The sequence below is a fragment of the Cajanus cajan genome, chromosome 2 (assembly GCF_000230855.2).
Source record: "Cajanus cajan strain Asha chromosome 2, NIPB_CcT2T_4, whole genome shotgun sequence".
NCBI classification, from domain to species: Eukaryota; Viridiplantae; Streptophyta; class Magnoliopsida; order Fabales; family Fabaceae; genus Cajanus; species Cajanus cajan.
In genome coordinates, this window is record NC_138518.1 from 61,908,813 (window position 1) to 61,936,221 (window position 27,409).

The 27,409-nt window shown below is 28.3% G+C and overlaps 1 protein-coding gene across 1 annotated transcript; it reads left to right on the plus strand.

The window, feature by feature from the left end:
* Positions 1–14,117: 14,117 nt before the first annotated feature.
* Positions 14,118–16,291, plus strand: LOC109810468 (uncharacterized). Its single transcript, XM_020373935.3, has one exon. It carries the CDS (start codon positions 14,543–14,545, stop codon positions 15,464–15,466), a length of 924 nt encoding a protein of 307 aa, XP_020229524.1. The 5' UTR covers positions 14,118–14,542; the 3' UTR covers positions 15,467–16,291.
* The last annotated feature ends 11,118 nt before the right edge of the window (positions 16,292–27,409 follow it).

The following is a 27,409-nucleotide window of genomic DNA, read 5'->3' on the forward strand; positions in this document are numbered from 1 at the left end:
GTTGAGATTTATTCAAAGTTTAGAGTAGACTCAATGTAATACACTACCTGTCACACGTGATATCAAATACACAAAAACAAGAATGGGATATAAATGAATAATGAAATTTGATATACCTATTATTAGCTAGGATTTTACATCATTATGCAATAATGTATTAATACAAATTTTAAAAAAAAAGTTAAATTCTTTTAATTTGAGATTTTAGTTTTTCAATAATTTAATAATAAATAATATAAAAAGTTATTACTTGTACCTTAAAATTAAATCCCATAAGAAGCACAGTAACAATATTATACTCTTAATATCTGAAAGATGTTTAAATAATACTCCAGACTCTTGTTTTACAAATTACGCTCCTCTTTCTTGAAATTTTAATCTATTTAACGTAAACGGATTTGTTAGTAGTGCTGAACAGCTATAGATAAATATCTTAAGAATAGTTCTCTTTTCTCATAAACTTCTAAAGTCATTATCAGTTAGTTTTAAATATTATATATTAATAATTTTGGAGTTTAGTTTAATGAAATGATATTTGAACACTTGTACTATCAACTTCGTAATTTCATTCAAAATTTTCATTTCTTTATTCCGAAGTCCCAAAATCAATAATAGATTCAAAATTAGTATTAAGAGTCATTTAAAGAAAAAAATAAAAAAATTCTTGACAGGTTCATGTCCGTTGAAATGGATTAAATTATTATATTAATATTTCTGGAAAATAAAATATTTTTTAAAAAAAATATAAAAAGAAAGAGTTGTTAGTATTTACAATTAAAACATTTTTATGAACAAGAAAATATAATTTATTCTGAATAAATAAATTTTTAACAATATTAGTAAGATTCCATGTATTTTTTTACCAATAAAAATAATTACACTAATAATAATAAGATTGAATATAAGCTTTTATATATCTCCACCAACATGCTACTATTTGGTTTAGCCTTTAAGATAACAAGTAAATTTGAATTCATGAGTAACACTTAAACTCGCTTTAATTTTGACATTGATTTAGATAAGTACAAGTAATACTTAATTTATTAAATTGGATATGAGAGTAAGGATAGACGTATGCATATCTACCTTATATTTGTACTCGTATTCGTACTTGCTTTAAATTTTTATAAACTTAATTTAGTTTTTTTTTAAATTACTTAATATTTATGTAATTTTTATTTTATTTTAAATTTATGTCAAATAATACTCAATATAATTTTGCAATTATTCTATGTTGAAATTTTCATTTTTAATATTTTTAAAAAAATATATTTAACTATTTTTTGACAAGTATGAGACGAATATAAATATATCCTTACATAAATAAAGATAAAGACACAAATTTTACACCTTCAAATATAAAAATAAAGATGAATATAAAATATAAATCAAAGACAAAGACAGAAATAATAAAACCTATATCGTTTCCTTGGAATACAACGTATTCAATTGCTAAAAATTAAATAAAGTCCCCCATCATTTTCTCTTAGATTGTTTTGTTATTCACTACAAATTTAATATGAGGGTATAGTATGAGTGTGGCAATAATATGGCACTTTCTATGATGTGATATCAAATTGGATTGACGCACGACAACCCCTTGCCTACAGTTCAATATCGTACACCGTTCTGCATTTGCAATGACATTTTTTGGACGCACCAACGTGGCTTTAGGTCAATATGTCATTATTTACATTACAGGAAGCCTTTGAAAAGACTTTTAATGTATCATTACCTTAAAATAAAAACGACTTTCATTCTCTATATAATTTTATTTTAAAAATGTCATTTCATTATATTTCATTTAAGAATGGACAATATCCATTCAAATATTGAATGATACTTTATTGCAACTATATGATCAACATATAAGATATAAAATAGACAATTGAAATCAATGAAACTGAAGAAACTTTAAAAATATCTTTACTAGTAAATACGCATTAAAATTTTCCTTAGTTTTTGGAAAGATAAATAACTTTTTTTAAAATCTTCACTTTGGTTTTTGATTCTGTTAAAATATTATTCATTTTAGTTTTCTTACTAGGTTTTCTTTTATTTGTTATGCTAAAAAAAATTGTGAATAATGTTGTGTAAAGTAAATTACTAACGTGTAAATTCTATAAGACTATAATGAAATAATGACACATATTCATAATTTAAAGATTGTATTTCTTTTTTTCATTTGATAATCATAACATTAATAAACAACATTTATTATTGAAAATAATAATTAATCTCTGCTAGAAATTATGAATACATATAAAATAAATATTTTTCTTTTAATATAAATTATTTAATATTGAAGAAATTGATTAATATAATTTATGGACTATATTAGAGATTCATTTCAATTACTATTTAATAAGTTTATACATTAAAATATAGTTTAAATTTGTAAGGGACTTTTTCCGATTTTTGGCAATTTCAAATTCCCTCTTGCATGTTAAGCATAGATTCTCATACTAAACGCGACCATTAATGTGTCTTTCACCCTTTTGTCCTTTGTGTTATACTAATCACTAATCACTATATATCACTTTCATTTCCCTACCCAATCAAAGAAATTTCAAAGAACTATACACACATTATGAAAACCACATATGCTTGTTCACCGGACTGGGTTTCCACTTTGCAACAAACATCTGTTCTACAGAATATATGATCTTCTCTTGCTTAAAAAAAATCACAAAGAATAACATCATTTTCACATGGTTGGAAACCTAGGAACTGCTGAATAATTCTTTTAAATATGAAAGTAGTTCATCACACCAAAGTCTCCTTAATAAAAAAATGGATATAGCTGAGAAACTACCTAGACATTAAGCAACATATAACATATTCATATATATCAAGTGACAAAGGAAAAGTAATGGGGAATGTCAAATATAGTGATGTAGGGCATAGATAGCAGGATAAACAAACCCTAAAAAAAACATCACAATCTTTGTTCCAACCTGGAATAAGCATCAATTGCCAAAGTGGTCCACAGGTGGCCCAGTACACCCCAGTGATGCCGCTACATGTGTACTCGTGATTGTTAGCAAATTATTCCTTCAATTAACCTAAGCAATTGCAATTGACTAAGAAACAATTGATTCCAACATTTTTTTAATTATGAAACTAAAACCATGTGGTTGCTTGGCTCCACCAGCAACAGCAAGAGTCACCAAAGCACGGCCACGCGAATCTGTTCTTTGGATCCTTAATCACATTTTTTAATGGGCTAATAAGTGAGAGTGAGTTATTAATGTAAAGTAGTTTTTATTTTTTAATTTTGTTATTGGTGTAAAGCATTCACGATTTTACTATTTATTAATCTTCATCAAAAAAATTGACTAATATATCATTCTTAATAAAATCTTTACTAATGATATTTAAATTCAAGATATTACTACTTAAAGAAATTGAGTGTAATTTTAGTCGGAACAACAAATTATATTAATTAATGTAAAGTAGTTTGATGGACATAAGTGGCATCTTAGTTGGACATAATAGACTCTTCCCTTACTAGAGAGATCAAGTTGGATTTAATTAATCCAGTGTGTCGTTTTCAAACTTGTCCAACAAACATTCTTTGTTTTGTCCTCTTCAATCCCATGTCCCATACCCTTTACCTAACCAACCGACCAAGAGATTGATTTTCCATGCACATTCCTCTCTTCAGAGTTCGGATCAACCTTTCAAAATGGTCAAGTTTAATGATCAATTTTTTTTAATTGGGATTTCACACCCTAATAATCGTGGCTTAATTATATATGTGCATGTGCCTTTTGTGGTCCTGAAATCCTAATCCTTGGCGGCCAACATGGAGAAATTATGGTGTGATTATTTCTCATCGATGCTTTTATTACTATGATCAATTAAGGTTTAAAATTGTCTTTAATTTTTCAGCCATTTTTTTTATAACTTGCAGAAATAAAACTTTAGATAAACAATCAAAGAAGAAATGCTATATTTCATAAATAAGAATGCCTATTTATAGGTTTGCAAGCGATTAATGTGAAATTTGCTAAAATATCTCAACTACCATGAGATTTTATTTGAATTAGAATAGATAAATAACTAATAATAATAATAATAATAATAATAATAATAATAACTAAGGTAAATAAGACTCTTCATGTCTTTGTGTGTTTAATATAAAAAAAATAAAAATAAAATAAATAATATAAATAATTGATGTTAAGTGTGTGTAAGTAGTTAATAATTATGGATGATTTTGAGTAGTTATTTAAAGAGTCTAAGAAGTTGGAAAAATAAATTTACGAAGAAGTAGAGAAGAAAAAAGAATAAAAACTAAATAAATAAAAAATGAGAGCGCATTTTGGAAGTTAAGGAGTAAAATAATCAATAAAGTGTGTACACCAAAAAAACATATCATCTTTATTAATAGTATAAATAAAAAGAAGCAAATTTTGTAACTAGTAAAGACTAAGTCTAACAAATAATTATTCAAATTTCAAATTTGAAAGGCATATTCTTATATATCTAACATTCATTGAGACATGTCTTGAAAATGTTAATCTTTAACTTTAGAAACTTTAATTTTGATTAAGAGGTATTTTAGACATTAAGTTAGAAAGTTGTAGTTCAATTGACCAATGAGTTCTTCTCAACTTCTCTTATAATTCTCTTGTAATGTGAAATTTTACATCAATGTACATGGTTATGCTATGTTGGGTAAGGTTTTTCTCATCTTGACTAGTTTTTTTTTTTCAACTTCTCTTATAATGTAAATTCTTTTAATGTGAAATTTTGCATTAATGTGCTCGGTCATGCTATTTTGGGTAGGTTTTTAGTAATGACAATAACAACTTATTATCATAAAAAAGCACAATTGGTGAACTTTGTTCTTATCCTAAATTAGCAAGCAATTTTCTTAACCATAATACTTAATTTGTAACAATTACAAGGGAGACATACCCTGTGTTTAATTGTTGATTGTGTTGTTACTTACTCTTTTACATTTTAGAAAATAATACATGAACAAATTGTGAATACATGACTTGCATCGTTTTTCGTATTATCAACACTTTCTTCCCAATCACTATATATGCATAACCATTTAGCTTAAGTCGTCATATCTTTAAATATGATATGCCAAAATTTTATTTATCTTTAACATACTTTAACTCCACCTTAAAACTTCAATGTAAATATAATGCGTGAACTATCAACCTTGAAATAGAGCTATCCAAAACATCAAGTTAATTAGGTCGAACAATTATCCAATATAGTAGACTACATACTACACGCACAAGTATGTTATCAACATAAAAGAAACAACACAAATTTCAAACCAAAATCATATTGTTTCAATTATAGAGATACATCATTTTCACTCATATTGAATCCATGTTAAAAAAATGTCAATAATATATATATATATATATATATATATATATATATATATATATATATATACACACTAAACTCTTGGAGATTGTTTCATACCATAGAGATCCTTATATAAATTGTATACTTTGTGTTCTTAGCCAACAACGTCAAATCCTTTTAGGTGTTGAATGTGAATTTCTTCTAAAAGTATATCATTTACAAAATTTAACCTAACAAATACATTGTATTTGGTAAAGAGGAAAAAAAATGAAGGGAAAAAAAGAGAAGAAAAGTCTAAAGAAATATAAAAATAGAATTATATCAAATGGATTCTTAGATAATCGAAAACTCATGCTATCAGGTACCCGTGGGCTACCTTGTATGCCTAGACCCCCTTGATAATTGAAGTCATTGAAGGAGTCACTAAAGAGAAGAGAGATGATTTATCATTTAATAGCTGAGAGTACCTAAGCGTACATGGTTCGTACCCATTCGCCAACCTCGGTCACCTATACACTTGCATCTATAAGGTTTATATCCATTTGACACCCTCAGCCACCTATGCACTTGCACATACATGATTCTTACCCATTCGACACCCTCAACCAACTATGCATATGCACATACATGGTTTTTACCCATTCGGCACCCTCAACCAACTATGCATATGCACATACATGGTCATATTTGTTTGACAGTCTTGGCCACCTATGCACTTATGCATACATGGTTCGTACATGTTTGAAAACCTCGACCACTTATGCACTTGCAAGAACATGGCTTATACTTGTTCGACACCCTTGGCAACCTATTTATTTGCGCATACATGGTCATACCTATTTAACACCCTCGATCACCTATGCATTTGCACATACATGGTTCATACCTATTTGCTACCCTTGGACACCTATGGAAACCTATGCACTTGCACAAAATTTGACACCTTTAGCCACTTGTGCATTTGTTCATACATGGTTCATACCTATTCGACACCCTCGGCCATTTATACACTTGCACGTATATGGTTCATATCCGTTCAACGTCCTTGACCACCTATACGCTTACATATATATGGTTTATAGCTGCTCAGCACCCTTAACCACCTATAAACTTGTGCAAGGATGTATTGTTGGCGTTTTTTTTGTAACAAAATTTATTGCAAGGCTTTTTTCCTCTCGAGTCTCCACTTGGTCAAGGATGTACCTTCAATATTTTGTGTTGCAAAAATTTTATGTTTCCTCCTAAGTCTCCACTCGATCGAGGACACCCTTTTGAAGTCTATTACTTGAAGACTTAAGAAAAATTTCATAAAAAAAGCAAACATGAAATGAAAACAACAAACATTAAGCAAAATTCCATTACTCAATATTAAGCACTATTAGCCAGAAGTACAAAAATTCATTTAAAGGCATAATTAACCACAAAAGAAATAATGCAACTTAAGAGTCCACAACTTCATTGTCATTCTTGATGTCATCCTTTTCACAATTCCCCTTAAAAGAATTAACCCTTTGTCTAACATGCTCCTTTTAAGTTTCCAATTCCCTTGAGGCTAGACTAGTTTCTTCGACCCTTTCTTTTTTTCATCCTCACTTAATTGAAGCTGAAGCTTTAAGCCATCAACCTATCAACACAATTGATCCAACTCCACCTTTTATCTTTTGTTTGTCTCCATCAAAATGTTGTTAGTCTCCAAAGCATCAACTACTTCCCTCTCGAACTCCTAAAGTTTGCGGTTCAGCTCAATTCCTTTAGGGATAGGCTCCAACACCATGTTTTGCACAAGCACGATTGACCATGCTTGCAACTCACAAAAAATCTTCCACTTAGTTGATGTATCAATCTTCTCAAGGTAGTATCATCCCTAAGTGAATATCATCTCTTGGATCAAAATGTTTATGGCATCAACCTCCAAGTTCAAAAAGTTATGGTTGAAGACGGTCAAAGGTATCACCAACGTCATGCAGGGGGCATCATGAAGTGTTTATTATTTATGTTTCTTCACTTTTTCTTCTTGATGTTTCTCATCCTCTTTCCTCTTATGATAGTTGTCTCAATCGGAATTTTTTCCCTTATGGTCATTCTCCTCCTTTGCCTTTAGTTGAGGTTTAGGTGGAAAACCATGTTGTCAAGGATCATCCTCGATGGCTGGGCATCTTGACCAGACGATAATAGTCTAATATTTTTCACCTATTGAACTCGCCCAACCACCAAATTTTGAATGTTAAGCTTGTTGCCTCCATTGTGCACCATCATTCCTGCCAAGAAACAATGTAAAAATCAATACGAGATGAGTAATCAGAACAACTACCTAATAGATCATAGTCAATCTGAGGCGATTCAATTAAGTTTATATAGTGCCTAAGAGCCAACCATCAAGAGAGTTTTAGTAGCACGCCTAGGTTGACCTGTTCCTTAGTCAAAAGGTTTTCTTTGGGCAACTAGTCATAGCGTCTACGTACACACATCTAATAAAAAGGGAATAAACTTTTATCATCCTCATCTTAGAAAAATTTCCTGTCGTTCAACTAATCATCACCTTGAAAAATTCAATCTTAAAGTTTTTATATGAAGAGGTAAAACATTCTAGGAGATACTATTTGGATATTCAAGCCAAAGACACCCATTTCATTTTGTCACTTGGTCGACAATAATAAAAATGCATAAATAGTGAGGGAGTTGGCCTTATTTTCAGACAACAATAAAGGTTATCGAATGCTTGCTTGGTGGCCTCGCTATTTGAATGTATAGTTGTGTTAATGCCACATTTAGAACCCACAGTACTCCTATGAAGAAATCGTCAAAGGGTAAACGTACTTTTAGGTCCTGAAACCAAAAGTCATAAACATAAAAAGAGTCCACCTTGGTCGAAGCTCTACTAAAGGAGACTTAATCAAGATTCAACTCTCCATCCTTTTAGCACAACTTGAGATCTATTGGAAAAAAATCTTTCTCTTCATCAAAAATTAAAAATTTTGTGTACGACAACAAATTCAAAATCAAACAAAATTCATTTTACTAGGAATAAAAGGAAGCCACCTCTCCATGCACCCATTTTATCCAGAAATGGTGACAGGATCATATACCCTACTTCGAATTTGTGTCTTTCCCCATTTTGGTCATTTGGACTGAATCAATGGAGGACAACTCCGGTTGCAGGACATCTTTGTTTTCCTATTGATCCTTAGCTTCTTGAACAACCATTGTAGCCTCCACCTCGACATTGGCTTAATGATCGTTTCTAGGATTCGATTCCATGAACCTAGATGAGCTTGACGATGAGTCACTTGATAGAGTCTCCAATGATGACACTTCATTAGAATCCTATGTTGAGGAATGGTCAGACACCTCATCCATGGTGGCTACTTCCCTCAATGGCCACTTGAAAAAAAGAAAACACACCTATTTAATTCAACAAATTTTGATGAAAGTAGAAACACATTTGACTCAAATGTAGCAATCATAGTTGGCACTTAACTCTACTTATAATATCTCACTTAGGGTAGATGAAACAACATAAACCTTCCAAACAGTTGGATTAGAAGATATCTAATGGTTTGTTAAACATGTCTTTTTGTTTCCTAAGAAACTTAATCATTAGAAGTGCCAAAGTGATTACAAAACATTGCTTTGAAGAAGCAGTAGAAGCTATTTAAACATAACCTTGTTCATCTTAAGATACTCAAGGAGTTTTTAAAAAAAGATGGACAGTTTATCTTTTGATGTCAAGGGTACCTAAGCGTACATGGTTCCTATCCGTTCGACACCTTTAGCCACCTATGCACTTGCATGTATATGGTTCACACCTGTTTGGCACCCTTGGCCACTTATGCACTTGTGCATACATGGTTCATACCTATTCAACACCTTCAACTACCTATACACTTGCACAAAGTTTGGCACCCTCAGTCACCTATGCACTTGTGCATACATGGTTTGTACTTGTTCGACACCTTCAACTACCTATAGACTTGCACATATATGGTTCATATTCGTTTGACACCCTTGACCACCTATACACTTGGTTCGTACCTATTCTGCAACACTAACCACTTACATTTGCACATACATGGTTCATGCCCTTTGAAACTCCAAGCCACCTATGCACTTAAGTGTGTATGCTTATGCTTGCTCAACACTCTTGGATGTCCTCGAAATTGAATATCTAAGTCATCATACATCAAGATAATCAGGATAATTAAGCCTAATCAAGATAGAATGTGGACTCATCATAAGTCTAAATAGTATCATATATCAAGGTAAAGTTACTGTTCATAATATACTCTCATTTATTAAATCGAGTGAGTTTATTAATTGAGAATCAGAGTGTTTTTTGTAGGTATAACTCCCTCAAAGTTGCAAGAAAACTGATTTAAAAAATGAAGAAAAGTGAAGGCATTAGAGAGAGAAGTGTGGATGTACACCCATGTAGGTACAAGAATAGAAATAAAAATTGTTTAGTAAGGAAGAAATAAAAGAAAAATAGAGTAGAAGTTGAATTTTTTTTATATAGATAAGTTTGTTTAAAAATAAATAAATAAATTATTATTATTATTATTTTAAAAATAAAAAAAAAAGATTTTTTATAAATAATTTTATTTAAACATAATAAATATTTTTATATTTATTTATTTATTATAGTTATTTTTTTAAAATAAATAAATATAAAATTCATAAATAAAATTATTTTAAATATAGATGAAAAATATTATTATTTTATTTATTTATTTATATTATTTTTACTTTATTATATATATATAACATAATCATCCCTTTTATTTTAAATATAATAAATAAAAATATATTCATTATTTATTATTAGTAGTATTTTTATTTTTTTATTTATTATTTTATTATATTTTTACCAATTATTTCCTACACTTCTCCTCATTTTAGAGGGAGGTTTTTTTTTGTGTGGGCTCCGCCATAATATTCTCACACTTTTTCTCAATTCTCTTTGATCAAACAACACTCATTTTTTATCTTCCACACACTACTCTTTTCTTTCCCTAATCTTCTCCTTTACTTTCCCTTTTTGACCAACAAATTTAAGTAGTAGCCTTACAATGTCAAACATAATAAATATTATAATAAATTTGATCTATTAAAGTATAAATTGAAAATTAGATGATATAAACATCAAACATAATAAACATTTTAATAAATATATTTGTCTGTGACAAATGATACATTTAATTTGGTACATAGACTTATATAGGACTTTATCTCATATGTTTCTATGAGATCTTAGGCTCTCATCTTTTAACTTAATCTTTTAAGCTTTACAAAAAACAAATTTATTTTTTAACGTTAAAACATAGATTTTAAAAAATTCTTATTCGTTCATTAATCTAACATTCAAGTTAAGATGTTCGTAAAAAAGGAAAGAAAGATATGCATATTAGACAACACTATACTTCTATCCTAGTTTTTCTTGTAAGCAATTTATTGAAGAGACAACAACAACAACAACAAAAATATAACCCCGATTCTTATTCGTTCGTTAATCTAACATTCAAGTTAAGATGTTTGTAAAAAATGAAAGAAAGATATCCATATTAGACAACACTATACTTCTATCCTATTTTTTTCTTGTAAGCAATTTATTGAAGAGACAACAACAATAAAAAAATATAACCCCGATTTTAGATGTTATTATATTGATTTAATTCTTAGTAATTAAATTATGGGCGGATGTTACTATAAAGATTAGTAAAGATTGGATCTTTTTCTATATTTTTTCCTTATAGAATCTAACTCTAATTTTTCCTTTTTAGTGATCTTTTATTGTTATTGACACACTACCTAAAGTAGATGTCTTTGCTATTAATGTGGATAATTTTGATGGCAAATACTTTCCAAAGTAATTCTATAAAAAGAAAAAAAGGAGAAGACAAGTTCTTTTAAGACTAAGGAGGCAAGATTGCCAATTTTCTTTTTTTGTTCTCCATTTTACTCTCATTTGTTGTTTTATATATATTGATCTTTGATTTCTTTTTCACAATGCAATAGAAGAATGTGTTGCCAATGAGAATTTCCATGCTCTTGACGTAGATGTGCACATAGAGGATGGTGCTTCAAATTACAATTCTAATAGAGCATTAATCGGTTATCTTTGTAACTTTTAAAATATTTCCCTTTGCATGTATGTTGCATTGTTTTTGTTAACTCAACTCCATAATTATAATTAATTAGTAAAGTGAGGAATGTCTATTATTTTGGTCATTTTAATAATCATGTTTAACACTTTTCTTTATGTCAAGTAAGGATGACCAAAAACTCATATCTATGGATATTTGCAACTAAAATTCATTATGAATGCTAAATAAATAATTAAATAAGTACCCGCTTAATAATGAAGTTGGGACAAATAGTAAGGTACTTATACATATGATTTCTTGTACTTTAAAAATATTAAAATTATTGTTAATTATATATAAAATATTTTGGTTTAATTTTTTTGCAATAAATATGTCATGATTATTTATTTTTAATTTTATTTTATTTCTTACTATTTTATTAAAAATTTATTTCAACAAATACCCACATATATCCATAAATATTCATGAATATATAAAAAAATTCATAAATATTCACTAAATGGAAACCTATACTAAATGGAGTAGGTGACGAGAGGCAACTACTTGCCCTCATCCTATCCAATTGTCATCCCTAGCGTCAAGGACTAGACATTTTGAGAGTAAAATTTTGTAAGACTGAACATTTGCAAGTAATCAAATGACAGTGTAAAAGACTTAACAACAATTACTACGATAAACTCTAATATTATCTTTGATTGTGGATTTGAACCTAATCTAACCCTACAAAATCGGTAAGATTACCCCTACTTATATTGACATTATCATTAGATTTGAAATCATCTCCAGTACCGAAGTTAAACAAACCTATATTTTTTCCTAATAATATTTTTTTCTACTTAAAGATGTGTAAAATAATATTACTAACAATATTTACATACGTAAACAAATAAAAACACCTAACTTTATTTATCATAATCTTCTCAAAATATTTATAAATTTTATTGTATATTTTTTTTGGATAATCATAATATTAATATAAAATATTTATTATAAAAATAGTGACTAATATTTATAAAAACTGATAAATATAGTTATTCCTTTGTAACATAATGTATTCCATTGAATTTATCGTACATAGTAACATGAAATTCACATTTCTAACAAGTTCTTGTCATGTGGAAAAATCAAATGCGCCTATATAACACTTCGGTTACTCCTTGACCAAAACTGTTGGCTGCTATTGATCCATTGTACCTGAATTTGTGTTTACACATCCAATATTGACAACACCTATTCATTCAAAAAGTCCATATTCCATTATTTGCTCAATATTGTTCAATGGAATAGAACTAATTAATTAGGCGAATATTTACGTACTTTTAGTACTATTTTTTAATTAACATGAGAATTTTATTTCAATAATCTATATGATAAAAAATACACCAGCTTCTGAGGTGAAATCCAAATTTTAGTTGAAAAACAGAAGGAAAAAAAACTTAAAAAATTACATATAAATTTATCCTAAAATATAATACGTTCTTTATTGTTATTACATAAAGTTTATTAACATTCATGAAATAACCCGAGTCTTATTCTTTAGTTAATCAATCTTCCTCATTTTGTGCATCTTATATAAGATTTCAATAATCTGTTAAAAATGAGTTACTGCCCTGTTTAAGGTTTATTATTATAGGACAAAGGTTAGTTATAATTCATTAGATCAGTTGGTGTTATATTATTGAGATATACATTAAATATAAATACATAATAATATTAAAGTAAAATTTTAAATCTAATTAAAAAATAAAAGATATTAAAAAAAATTGTAACTAAGTTTTATGGGTCTTAATTATTAAACAAGGATCCTCCTTTTCACTGTTGGAATTATTTGACCGAGTGGTTGTGAATCTTGTGATGTCTCTGACCGTCAAACTCTGTTCTGGTACCTAAGTGTCCTTCACTCATTCAAATAATTGCCACAACTTCATTTATCATATCTCTTACACCCAAACAACTCCTATCTGCGTGTGCAATTGTTTATAGTAATTTAACCACAAATTATATGAGGGCCACAACCACAACCTTTTTCATTTTTTGCACTTTAGCTAACATGTTGCTTTCTTTATACCAAGTATTCAACTTCATTATTGACTAGTGTTTTGGTTAAAAAAATTAATTGAGAAGTTGAATCTAATTACAATTGATTTAACAAACATGTTATGGGTGCACAAAGCAACACAACACCCATAGACATGAAATGAAACTCAACACGTGCATGCAACACATAGACACATCCCAAACTTGGTACATGTAATCACATGACATAAGATGATAAATCTCAGCACCAGTGCCTCTATTGTTGCCCTTGGGCTGGGTCCCACTAGAAGCCATGCGTCTGCCAACTGTTTTTAACCTGACTAAGAAAGAAAAATGTTTGGGCCCATGGGCCCCACATTTACCGCCACCCCCTTTCCCCTAATGACAATCCATTAGAAAAACAAACTTAGCCCATGGACCGTAGTGTACTTGCCCTTCTTTTTCTCCTTTGCCAACTTTGTATTTGCATTGGTGGCCAAGGCTATCCCAATTAAATTATTATTATAGCATCATGCACATCTACGTTCATTTCACAGCCAAAAACTCACACAGCACTACCAACGGCCTACAACCTTCCACGTGTCAACCACCCACCATCACCTTAAGGGTTAAGTACTTCTCTCTCTTTCCCATTCTATAATAGTAGCAACTGAGATGGAAGAAAACTGAACTCGTAGGTTATTACCAAAGTTTGCATTAAATTTTATAGGAATATTTCGTCTCCAACTAACCCCCACAACACAGTAATCAAACCCTTCACCACACACAACCTTCAAGTAATTTTTGATTAGATCATAAATAGGCATTAGATATAGACATAAGATAAAAGACATGCTCACTTCTTCTTCTCAACTTCATAGGCCTTATTTCCTTCCAATAAACCACTCCAAATCACCAACTTCCTTTGACCTACACACCCTTTGGGCTGTTAGCACCAATCTCATCCTCTTGCTATCCTTCAGATTGATTTCTCTCCTGTCACCTCGATCAAAGGGCTAAAAACTTGATACTTAGATTGGTCTTTCACGGCTTCATCTTGTTATTGCTTTCAAGGGGTGATCGATATGGGTTTGAGTTCTAAGCAGGTTTCTAGCAGTGGACTTGATTGGAAACAAACCTTATTGGAGGCTCAAAACTTGGAGCTACCAAAGCCTAATCTGATGAGGAAACAACAGCAACAACAAACTCAGCCTTCAGAGTCTTTGAAGTGTCCGAGATGTGACTCGACCAACACCAAATTTTGTTACTACAACAACTACAACAAGTCTCAGCCTCGCCATTTCTGCAGGGCTTGCAAGAGGCACTGGACAAAAGGTGGAACCCTACGCAATGTTCCAGTTGGTGGTGGCAGGAAGAATAAGAGGGTCAAAAAATCAAGCACTCCAACAACACCTTCCACCACCACCACCACCACTACTTCTACTTGCACTGCCACTGGCACAACCAACATGGATGCTATGTTAGGTAGCCACATGACAATTCAAACTTCTCTTCCAGATGATCATCAGAAAAACATGGCTCCCTCTCTCTACCATGCTCTAATTCGTCCACCACCTTTGCTGCTACATCAGAATCTGATGAACACAAGAGACTTAGAAGGCAAAGATCATTTTGGTATTGGTATTGGTATTGGTATTGGTAATATCTTTCCGAGTTCAACTTTGCCTCTTCCTCATCAAAGCCAAAGCCCACTCTTCCCTTTCTCAACCTCAAGCAGCTCTTTTGACACCAACCCTTGTTCAGTGTCAACCTCTCTGAGATCCTCGAATGTTTATAACTATGGGGAGGAGTTTAAAGCAATGGAGGAACCAACCATCAACAGTACCATAGTGCCTAGCACAGGTGGCACTAACACACAACCATGGGAGATAGCAGCAACAAGTGGTGCTGGCTTGGGAAGTTCAAGCTATTGGAATTGGGAGGATTTTGACTCATTGGTCTCAACTGATCTAAAGGATCCCTGGGATGATTCTGATATCAAACCCTGAGACCAAAACATTATGGTAGTGTCCATAGATTAGTTATTTAATTTAATTGGGGTGTTTTTGTGTTTCATACAGGTTAGTAAGTGGTCTTGTTTTCCAGATGGGGCATACATATTCTGTGGTGGTCTTTCTGCACCTTTAGTTCTTTCAAACACAAGTATTTGGAGCTGTCATGTTTTAGTTTCAGCTTCAAGCAAAAGGGTCCAAAATTTCTGATTAGTTGTAACTCACTCTGTTTGCCTCTTTGCTCATCTCTCTTATCATTTCCTCTAATCTCTAATAAAGTGGTGTATTAATGTATGCAAGTAGTGATCTAGCATTATTATTTATATTTTTATTTTCGGGAGTTTTGTGAGTGCTTTGTGATGGGAATGATATAGATATGGGGTCTGCTCCAGCAGTGCTGAACTGACAGAATGTGATTGGAAGATTCTTTGGACATGTATATATCTCGGAATGGTATTATCATACGGACTTTATTGCTCATGATTCATCATCACCACCACCACCACTTCTTGAGAATCATTCTTTGATTTCGGGACTGAGAATTCTGGTTGTACATTATTTTACTACTATTATTATTCTATTTCTATCATATGTTTCTGGATCATTTCTCTGTGGCCTTTTATTTTGGTTCACATGGTCTTTTCATCTTTCTTCCAATTTAATAGAATAGTAACAGTGTACGGTATCTTGGACCAAGGCTTTGTTTCTGAATTATTGAGCAGTGGAACAATAGTATTGAGAGTTTTGAAATGTTATTGGATCAAATTTAGATCTGCCTTGGTGAATCACGAGCAATGAATTAAATATGTTGGATTGGTGTGATTCTTAGATTTGAATAATGTGATTAAATTGGTGAACAATAGCAGCATTGTACTTTATGCATGTGAGGACTCAAGCCTAATCAGCTGCCACAATCATATGATGGGATACGCATGCGTTTCTCATATATTATAAGTGTGACATTGAAAACATTGAGTCACCATGCAAGTTGTCACACTAAACGACGCCACAACGCCCAGTCTTTCTCTTAAGTACCTACAATGTTACTTACGTTGCTACTGCTGAATACGAATATGAATAAATTGACCCATTAAGTTGTACTATATAATTTTCCATCAAAATAAATTTGGATATATATATATATATATACATTTATACAAAAACACCTTTCAAGGTTCCCCTAATAGCATTATTTTCCCCAAATATTTATTTTTGATCAAATTATTTTTAAAAAATATTAAGATTTTAAAGTAAGTAACTCTATTGATTATTTTTTATTGTGATGGATGAATAGTATCAATTTAAAGATAAAAAATATATAATTAAAAAAATGGAAATTATGTGGTAATTATTAAATTGTTTCCTCTTTATAGTTTTATAATAGGTATAGATTACAGCTAATTAATTTTGGAAAATACTAAAATCATAAAAAGAAATTGTAAAATACTGTAGATTTTATATTGAGGTGGGTATACGACTGTATGAGTAGCAACCTACAAATTGTCCGTTTAATCCACGAACTATACGGTCCATGGGACTTAAAATATAAAATCCATTTAAATGAAAAATGAAAACTTTTCTCCATGAAAATTGGCCATGGGACTCCAAAAAAAGGTGAAATAAATTTCTTTGTGTACTTAAATTAATATGAAAATTTTTGAGAAAGTTAAAGTAAATTTTTTAGAAAGTTAATATGAAAATTCTTCAACAAATTAGTTTATATAATCTAGTTTTAACTTATATAAAAAAAAATTACTTTTAATAGTATTTATAAAAAAAAATTAACTAAACATGATTTTATTCCAATTTGTCTCGCCACAAGTTTAAAGAGTTCGATCTACGGATTAACAAGCTGACCAACAGGACATTTATTTTTATTAATTATTTGTTCTGTATTTTATTACGATATTTATTATATTATGAAATTTAATCAATAACCCATAAAAAGGAAATAAAAAGAATTACAATTGTTTAAACCTTATTTTGATTTCTTAGTTAATTTGTTCATTTTTTTTATTTTTTATCCATGGTCTGCGGATTAACTTGTTTAATGGGTAGTTACACAGAAGAAATGCAAATTAAGAAATAAAGCTCATTTCTCATTATGATCTGAATTTGTGAGCTAACGTGGACCGAACCTAAATGGGTCAAAGTAACCCTATACTCATATATATATAAATACTTATTTTTTGAACCTAAGGTATCTCTTAACTACGCCACTGGACAAGAACTTATGTTCTAGGCTAGCCAAACTTAAAAAAAAAAAAAAAAAAAAAAAAAAAAATAGGTTAGATCAAAATTTTTATTAAAATTTGTTTAGTTAAAAGGATTTGGAAAGGACAAAAAACAAGAAAGAAATGAAATTAGTGTAGGGAACAGAGATCCTCCTCGTACACTTGAAATACAAAATTTGGAGGACTCCTCCATGTTACATGTTGAGTCCCTAGTCTAGCTCCCCAACTTGCAAGAACATGAGCTACTTGATTAATCTTTCTCGGGATCCCAGTAAATACAACTCGTCAATCTTTCCCCACCAAATCTTTGATATTATTGATTATATCTCTATGTTTATGAACAAGATTCCTCTCCCAAATAGCGCGTTCAATCGCAGATATCGCATCAATACAATCTGCCTCGCATACCACTTGTTTGTAACCAAAATTCCAACAAAAAGATAATCCTTCCTTTATAGCCAAAAGTTCAACTCGTAAAGGATCACCCCCTATTTCTGAACTAGCAAAACCACCCAGTCATCTCCCTACGCTATCTCGAATAACCCCTCCAAACCCCATCCTATTCTGACCCTCCAACCAGCTACCATTAATATTTACTTTAATCCCTGGATAATCCGGTGGGGACCAGCATGTGTTTTTCAACCATGTTTTCCTAGAATTAAGCCACCAATTCAATTCAGAAAGGGAAACATGCACTTTCTTTAGCACCGAAAGCATTGACCAACGCGGACCTTGAAAAACCATATTGTTCCTAGAATTACGCTATTTAAAAAGTTAATTAGATTTAATAGATTAGTCTATTTAAATAAAAAAAATATTTTTTTTATTTTTATTATACTAAATTTGTTATAATGTATTAAAATTATTTATTTATTGGTCTCTTTTAAAATATTAAACATGTTAACTAACATAAAAAGTATAATTTATAAGTTTATTGAAAGATAAATTTATGTTTTTTTATAAATATTTTCGTAAAATATATTTTTAAATAAGTTATTATCATGAATGGTATATTAAACTTTAGAAAATGTTTATAATTAATATATATATATATATATATATATATTAAACTTGATTTTTATAAAACCCATTATTTTCATTTTCATTTTTATGTTTGTGTTAATTAAATTATTACAAAATAGGTCTTTAAATAAACTTGTAGGTTTCGTGATACTTTTATTTAATTTAGGTCAGACTTAAAAAAAAAAGTCCTATGTGTTAACCAAGTTCAAGATAAAGATATAAATTTAGTTTTAATAATTACAATATAAATCTCTTGAATAATAAGAGTGCAAATTGTATTTTATTATGTGTTTATGCGTTTATGTCTTGTTGCATGTTTGTTTTGTGCTTTTTAGTTAACTTAACTTTAAATCTACATGTAGATGATGTTTGATAAAGAAAAAAAGTTTTAAAATTGATTTGAAAAGAGATCTTATTATAAAAAAATCAAAGTATTGAGTTTTGACTCAAAATAATTGATATCACTTAAAATAATTGACATTTTTTTTTTGTTTTTCAAAAGCTGAGAAGTATTACTATAATAATCGATTACCTAGTGAAATAATCAATTATTGATCAAAAACATATCTTTGGAATAATCGATCATCTTGATAAATATTCGATTGTTATTAGTGGATTTTCATATCTACGAAGAACATAATAATCGATTATCCATAAGAATAATAGATTATTTTTGTCAGAAAACTCTATATATCATTTTTTACTTTCATAACTCAGAACTTGAATCTTTGTGATACTACTTTTGATAAAAAAAAACTCTTTGAAAAACATTTCTCTTTTAAAGAAGAGGTTTGATACCATTTGTGGGAATCTCAGGAAGGAATCCAATAATTAAATTGATCATCATCATCTTCATGAAGATATAGGCTAAGCTACACTGTTTGATTCACCTGTCTGAATTGTTTTGTATATCAGGTGTTCCTAAATCCCTCTGTAACTAGTTTTCTTAAGTAGGTTTCTTAAGAAAAGGAATTGTTGTAGTTGGGTGCTACAAGAGAAAACTTCTTGGGGTTTAAGAAGTGTGTCTCTAAGAGTGTAGGAGTAAATTTCATGTGTGCATGTAATCGTTTGACATTAAAGATTAATGAAAAATCTCAAATGAGTTGATTGGAGATTGAATGTGGATTGCTTGTGTGGTTGAACTAGTATAAATTTGTTGTGCATTTTTCTGTATCCCTGCACTTGTCTTTACTTTCTTGCAATTCTAATTATATGCTTAACAATGTAATATGTTTCAAAAACATTGCATATAGAATAATTAGAAACTAAACTTGCATTAACAAGTGGTCTCAACACAGCATCCTACATATAGTTGTGAATCAATATACTTATTGGAAGACTTTAGAAAAGTTTATGAACCAAGAAAATATGAAAGTTTTTTTAATATCTAATTCATCACCCCCCCCCCCCTCCCTTCCCTATTTTAGATAAGTCATCTTTTCTAACATTATGGAAATAATCATATTAAACTTAGATCATGTATTTTTCATTAAGGTTAGGTTTAGATTTAGTAAAGTTTATTTTAACCTGACATATTTTCACATTCACTCTTAACCAAAAGTTTATAATTTTTATCGAGATACTAAGAACTATTTAAGAGAATATCCTCTCTCGATAGAAATTATTTTATATGCATAAACATAGAATCCATCTTTAAATAAATACTTAAAGAAACATGATCCTTTATCAACAAAATCACTTTTATTATACATATCTCTCTATATTTATAAATATACAATTAGTACCAATATGTTTTTCTTACCAAAATTGTTTATTACCATTAAGGGAAGGAAGTTGGTGGGACCATTCCTTCTTATCATTGAAAAATATTATTTTTTTTCTTAATTAAACTTTTTGTTCTTATGTCTTATGATTTCATAAATTTTGTTATCTAATTTTAAAAATTGTATATTTTGACGTTTAATTTTTAATTTTTCATATGCTTTGTTTCCTAGTAGTTGATTATTAACATTGTTAATTTGATTGTTCATGTAACATATTGATTATCAATATAGCACATTATATTGCATTATCTTCCATATATCACATCATCAATTCATGTCAATAATCAATGTATCATATTAATTGCTAATTAAGGATATCAAGATAATCAACTAATAAGAGTGGTAAAATGTGTGAAAACTTAAAAATTAAATAATAAAATATAAAATTTCAAAAATTGGTGATGAATTTTATAAAATTTAAAATATAAATGAAAAAAATGGAATTAAACAAATTTTTTTTATTTAAAAATTTTGAGATTCTTTATCAGTTTTGATTAAATTGTCAATTTGGCCTTAAAAATGATCAATTATCATTATTAGAAATCACAACAAACCACAATATAACTAAATATGTATCGAACAAAGTAAAGGATTTACATATGACCACTCAAAACTGATGCAACTTAATGTTATTATTTATTTTTTCATAATGCAGCAACAAAATTAAAACATAAACATTTCTGTATATTATCCAAATCTTCTATTCGTAGCGGAGAAGTAGGGGTCATGGCCTCCATCTTAATTATTTGCCTATTTGAAAAAATATACCACGATAAAATATATTTATTAAGAAATTATTTAAAATATTTTTGAATTGATCGTTTAATTTGTTTGAAATTGACTTCATCTATTTTACTTGTTATAATTGATAGATGATTTTCAGCTATGCAGATTGTGAAAAATTAAACTTAAAAAAAGATAAAAGATAAATTTTAACTAATTATTTAATTTTATGTTGGGAGATTGATTGATTCCTTTCTCATTAAACTTGTAAATCCTTTGCACTTTTTCCTTCTCTCTTCCAATTCTCTCCCTCTCAGGGGCGGAGAAAGCCACTCACTCTATCAATAACAAGAATAAATGCAGTAGCAAATCAGTTTCAAATGGTTTGAGCTTGGAAGCAATTTACTATCTATCGATAGGTTAACTATTTTGATTAAGGGATATAAATTGTTATGACTTGTGTCAATTAATATTGATGAAAATTACTATATATTATACATTATTGATGAATTTATGATTTAAAAAATAATATTATAATAAATTAGGTAAATGTTATGATTATTTTTTTTATAAGCAAAAGAGATTTATTTAAAAGGAGTACAAGGGGTATTTTAACCCATAAACAAATACAATAGGCTAAAGAATATTTGTAGCAACTAAAAAATACGGTGCCTATTTTACAGCCACGGTAACAGAAGATACGACATCTAATAAGCAATTATTAAGTGATTTACCACCGATTTCACACAAGGACAGTGTTTGAAATATCTTTGATGATGACAGTATGTGATCTCCCACAAGTATAATATTGCTTGTAGCTTAGGCACAATCAGCTAAAGAATCTCACCCTGCGTACTCAGATGCTCAGAAACTGAGTATATGTCCAGAAAATTTAGACAGACAGCAGGGGAACCAACCCAAGATGAATAGGGGTATTGGAAAGAAAGGTCCTTAGCCTTAAGCCACTTCCAAGAACGCATTTGAATCAACTCCAATAAGTTAGAATGTAATATGACCTTATCAAAGAAGATAGCCTCATTCCTAGCAATCCAAAGAGACCAAAGAACAGTTATCCACACAGTTGACCATTTTAACCGATCCACATTAGAGCAAATAGGTAAATCCACAAACTGTGCTAAGTGAAGGTGGCAAGAATTATGGAGCACAGACTTTATACCAAACCAATTTAAACACAACATCCATATGCAATAAGCAAAAGGGCATTCAAAAAAATAAATGAGACAATGTCTCCAGATCATGGCCACACCAAATACAGAATCCATCTCCAGCTTGTAGAATCCCTCTTTTAATTAAGTTTTGTTATGATATATATATTCAATGATTATATAATTTAATGTCTATCTTAAATTTATTATTAAAAAAATTCCTCACCTGCTTTGATAAATCTGTTATACATCATATAAGTGTGTCTGATTTATTGTTTATATGATAGGCATTAGATCTCTATTTCGACATTCCAAAACTATAGGTTAATAACGAAACATGAATTGTGTTTAACTTGATGCAAATATTTTAATATGTGTATTTTACATATTAAATATTTATTATATAATTAAAAATTATAATAAATTATAGGCTTAAATATGTTTTTAGTCGCTTAAATTTAAGATAAATTTATTTTGTGGTCCCTCAAATTTAAAACTGTTATTTTTAGTCCCAGAAATTTTTAAAAATCTTGTTTTAGTCCCTTAGATTACCAATTACATATCTAAAAGTGACAAATTAAGATGGTTAAATAATATCAATTATATTTAATGTGATTTTTTCACTAATAGGGACACTAATAGGTAGATTTTATACAATAATATGTGATAAATTTCTTAACAAAATTTGAATATAAAGACTAAAATAAGATTTTTTGAAATTACATCGACTAAAAATAACAATTTTAAATTTGAGGGACAAAAAACAAATTTACCCTAAATTTGAAGGACTAAAAACATATTTAAGCCTAAATTATATATAAAATAAATATTGTATTTGAATATATAAATAATATTTTAGATTTGTAATAAATAATTTATATTGTAACACAATTTTTTATTTAATGATAATTATTTAAGAATATTAAATTTTAATTTATAAATAATTATGATAAATAAAAATCAAGTTAGATATGAAGTTAAATTTTTTTATAAATTCTCTTGTAAAAGAAAAGTTCCTAAAAGTATTTTTATGCAAGATAGTCATACGTGTTTTACATATAGAGATTGATAAAAAAAAATTAAATTAGCTAAAAAATTAAAAGAATTTCTAAAAAAGTTTTGGTCAAAATATAAGTCCTAAAAAGACTCTCACGTAAAATAATTTTTCACATTTAATTTATAAGAGTTGATTATAATAATTTATATTTAGGGTTTAGGGTTTAGGTTTAAATATGTTTTTAATTCCTCAAATTTAAGATAAATTTATTTTCGACCCCTAAAATTTAAAATTATTGCTTTTAGTCTCTAATTTTTAAAAATATTATTTTAGTCTCTCAGGCCACCAATAACATATATGAAAATGATAAATTGAGATGATTATGTAATATCAATCGGATTTAATGTAACGTTTTCACTAATAAAGATACCAATAAATAGATTTTATACAATAATATTTGATAAATTTCTTAACAAAATTTAAATATAAAGACTAAAACTTGAATTAGATAATAAGTTTAAAAAAATTAAAAATACTTTAATTGAAGAATATTCCTTACAAAAGTTCTAGCACAATATAGTTATTCACATATTTAATGAGTAAACACTCAAATTAATTTCTAAATTTGAAAGATATTATTATATTGATTCGATCCTAAAATTAAGAAAAGGTAAAATAAGTTCTTGAAAATATAAATTCACAAAAGTCCAAAATGATAATATTGGTATATATTCAGAAACTAAAATAACAAAAAATAGTTAAATTTAAAAATTTATTTGAGAAATTTTCTTATTTCCTGAAACCAACATGAGAAAGTGGGTTTCAAAATCAGAAAAGAAATGGGTGTTTCCTCCATATTTAACATATAGGGAGGGATTTTTCCAAAGTGAGGCTAAAATGTCAACACTAGACGTGGGGCGGAAGTGGCAGTGAGTCACCAAATAATGAGCATTGAAAGGTACATGACCTCCTCATTCTTGACTACAAAGAAGGAGCTAATTTAATGCTTGAATACATGATAACTAGGGCAGTTAACCAGATTGGACCATTTTGAAAACATGTTACAGATATCTATCACTATCCCCTCTTTTAAATCGGGTAATCGTGACTAGCTCAAAGAAAATATATATATATATATATATATATATATAAGGAGGTTTATTTTACATATTACAAGTTCATTATTCAGAATATAACTATAAGAATGTACCATTACTATGGTTGTTACAAATTTTAAAAAATCATTTCTGGGTATTATTCATTTTTGAGAAGGTTTATCTGTTATATTTTTCTACATTTTTATACTCATGTTGAGAGGGTGAGAAAATGATATTCCCTTTTTTTATTTTTTATTTAAATTATTTTTTAATTTTAAAAATATTTCAAAAAAATATTAGGGTGCAACCAAATATATTTTCTAAATGTGTCTGAGAATAATATTCTAATTAAAATATTTTTGAAAATAAACTTGTAATCCATGAAATAAACGTCTCATAATTTTTTTTTAATGATCATACATTTGATTTTTTTAGGTTATTCAAACAAAAATCACTCTTACTTTTTAAGATTATTATTGTAAAATTCAACATGTTGTTTGATTTAACATTAAGGTGTGTTACAAAAATTATAACAATGTTTAAATTTAAAATCTTGTGTATATTAGTAATTTGTTGTTAAAAAATTAATCAAGGTTTAAAAAAATTATCATAATTAGTGTTTTGTTATTGGGAGATAGTGTAAAGTAGATACATAGCGTATTTTTTTAAAAAAATTTTTTGATGACTTTCTTATTTATCTTTAAATAAAGTACAGCTAAAAATCTCTAAACTAGTATATTTAATAAATTAATAAATCGCTAAAATAATGTTCTTTTTTCATCCCAAATGGAGCCAATCAATTTTCATATTAGTAATTTTTTGAATTCATATTAAGACAACAAATTTTAAGAAAGTTTTTTTTTTATATAAATCTACTCTAAGTTTCATAAAATAATAATTCCTTAAAATTATAAACATGATTTGGAAAAAATAGTAAAATATGAATATATTATTATTTGTTTCTTTTTCTTGATATTCAAATTGAGGTAACGTAAGTTTTATCTCTGTTTTTTTTTTTCATTACATTATTCAAAAGCTTTGATACCGTGTTCTTGACCGATAAATATTATGAAAATTACAACTATGAGTATTTCCTTCACATGATTAGTTCCAAAAGTATTGAATCATCGATCCTCACATGATCTGCAACATAATTTTTAATGAATGAAACACACCGCAATTTCTTTTAAACTTTGAACCTATGGATTGGATATACATCATTTTACCTGAGTAATTCAATGGGTAATAGACGTCTATTTTATTTCAATAACCAAGATCATTTGTTAATTTTCTAATCTCACGAATGTCTTCAGAAAATTGGTAAATAAAATGAGCAAAAGGATTAGTAAAACGATACTATCAAAGAAAGATTTATAATTACTCCATAAATATAACATCAATCAAATTCTAATTTAGAATCTCTGTGCCTAATGCTCTCACGGATCACAAATGAAATCCGTAATTTTATTATGATCAAAACCTAAAATTTTATTATGATTAAAACTTAAACCTACGTGTGTATATCATTTTTACTTCAATCACATGGTGACAACAATAATAATAATAATGATAATGATAATAATAATGATAATAATAATAATAATAATATTGATGATTGTAATAATAATAAAGATGACACTAATAATAATTTTATAGCATATTATTTATAATTGAATTTTAATCTCAATTATGTTCATCTATAATTGTAGTCATTTCATAATAATAAATGTTTACAAGATCATTATCATTACAATTGTCATCATTATGGAACTATCATCATTATTTTTATTGTCACTACTCATCTCTATCGTGAAATATTTGGTCTTTCTATACTATTGTGATGATAATAACAACAATAATTATGAGTAATGATAACAATAATAATAAAGATAACTCAATTGTAATAATATGTCTTAATTTTGTTTGTATTTTTTTTAATCAAATTTGTCTATTTTAATAAATAAAAAATTAGATTGAACATTCTCATTCTCACATAAAAAAATAATTAATCATTTTCATATGATCGTTTATATATATATATATATATATATATATATATATATATGTATATATATATAATAAATTTAACTATTCCTTTTAAACTAACGTGTAGTAACTCCATCAATTTCACACTAGAACTTATAGTTAAAAATGAATCACTATATTGGTTCAAAAATTAGAGGAGATACATGAAGACTTAAACTTGATTTTTATTACTATCTTTGTAATCTTTTTATTGATAAAAAAAATTCTATAATTAGAAAGTATTTTTCTATTTTTTTATATTTTTTTTATAATGAATGATATTCATATAATCATATTACTAATATTAAAAAAAAAACAAGTATTTCCTATTTTCTTCAAAAAGTTATTTTACAAGGTTGGAGCACACAAATCTAAATCATGTAGAAATAGTAAATAAATTCTTAAAATTTATCTTGACTTTAACAAAAAATACCTTATTTGACCAAGTAAAAGTACAAGTAATACTAAATTTATTGATATGAGTATGAAGACAATATTTACATACTTATCCATGTTTTTTATATCCACTTTAAATTTCTAAAAACTTAATTTAATATTTTAAAAATTTACTTAACATTTGTGTAATTTTTATTTTATTCTAAATTTATTTTAAATAAAACTTAATCAATATAATTTTATAATTATTTTTCTACGTTGAAACTCTCATTTTTATAGTTTTTTGCCAAAAAATTTAATTAATTTTGAACTATTACAAGACAAATATAAGAATAGGATACAAATTTTATACCTATTAAATATGAAAATAAATTAATATAAAATACAAGACGAGATCATAAAAAAAATATTAAAACTTTTACCCATCCCGTTTCCATCCCCAGTGGTGTGAGGGTGTGAGGCATGCACTTGATTGAAAAGTCAAATGGAAGGAAA

What these genes read in the sequence shown, in the direction of transcription:
- LOC109810468 (XM_020373935.3), top strand. Translation starts at nt 14,543, where the DNA reads ATGGGTTTGAGTTCTAAGCAGGTTTCTAGCAGTGGACTTGATTGGAAA.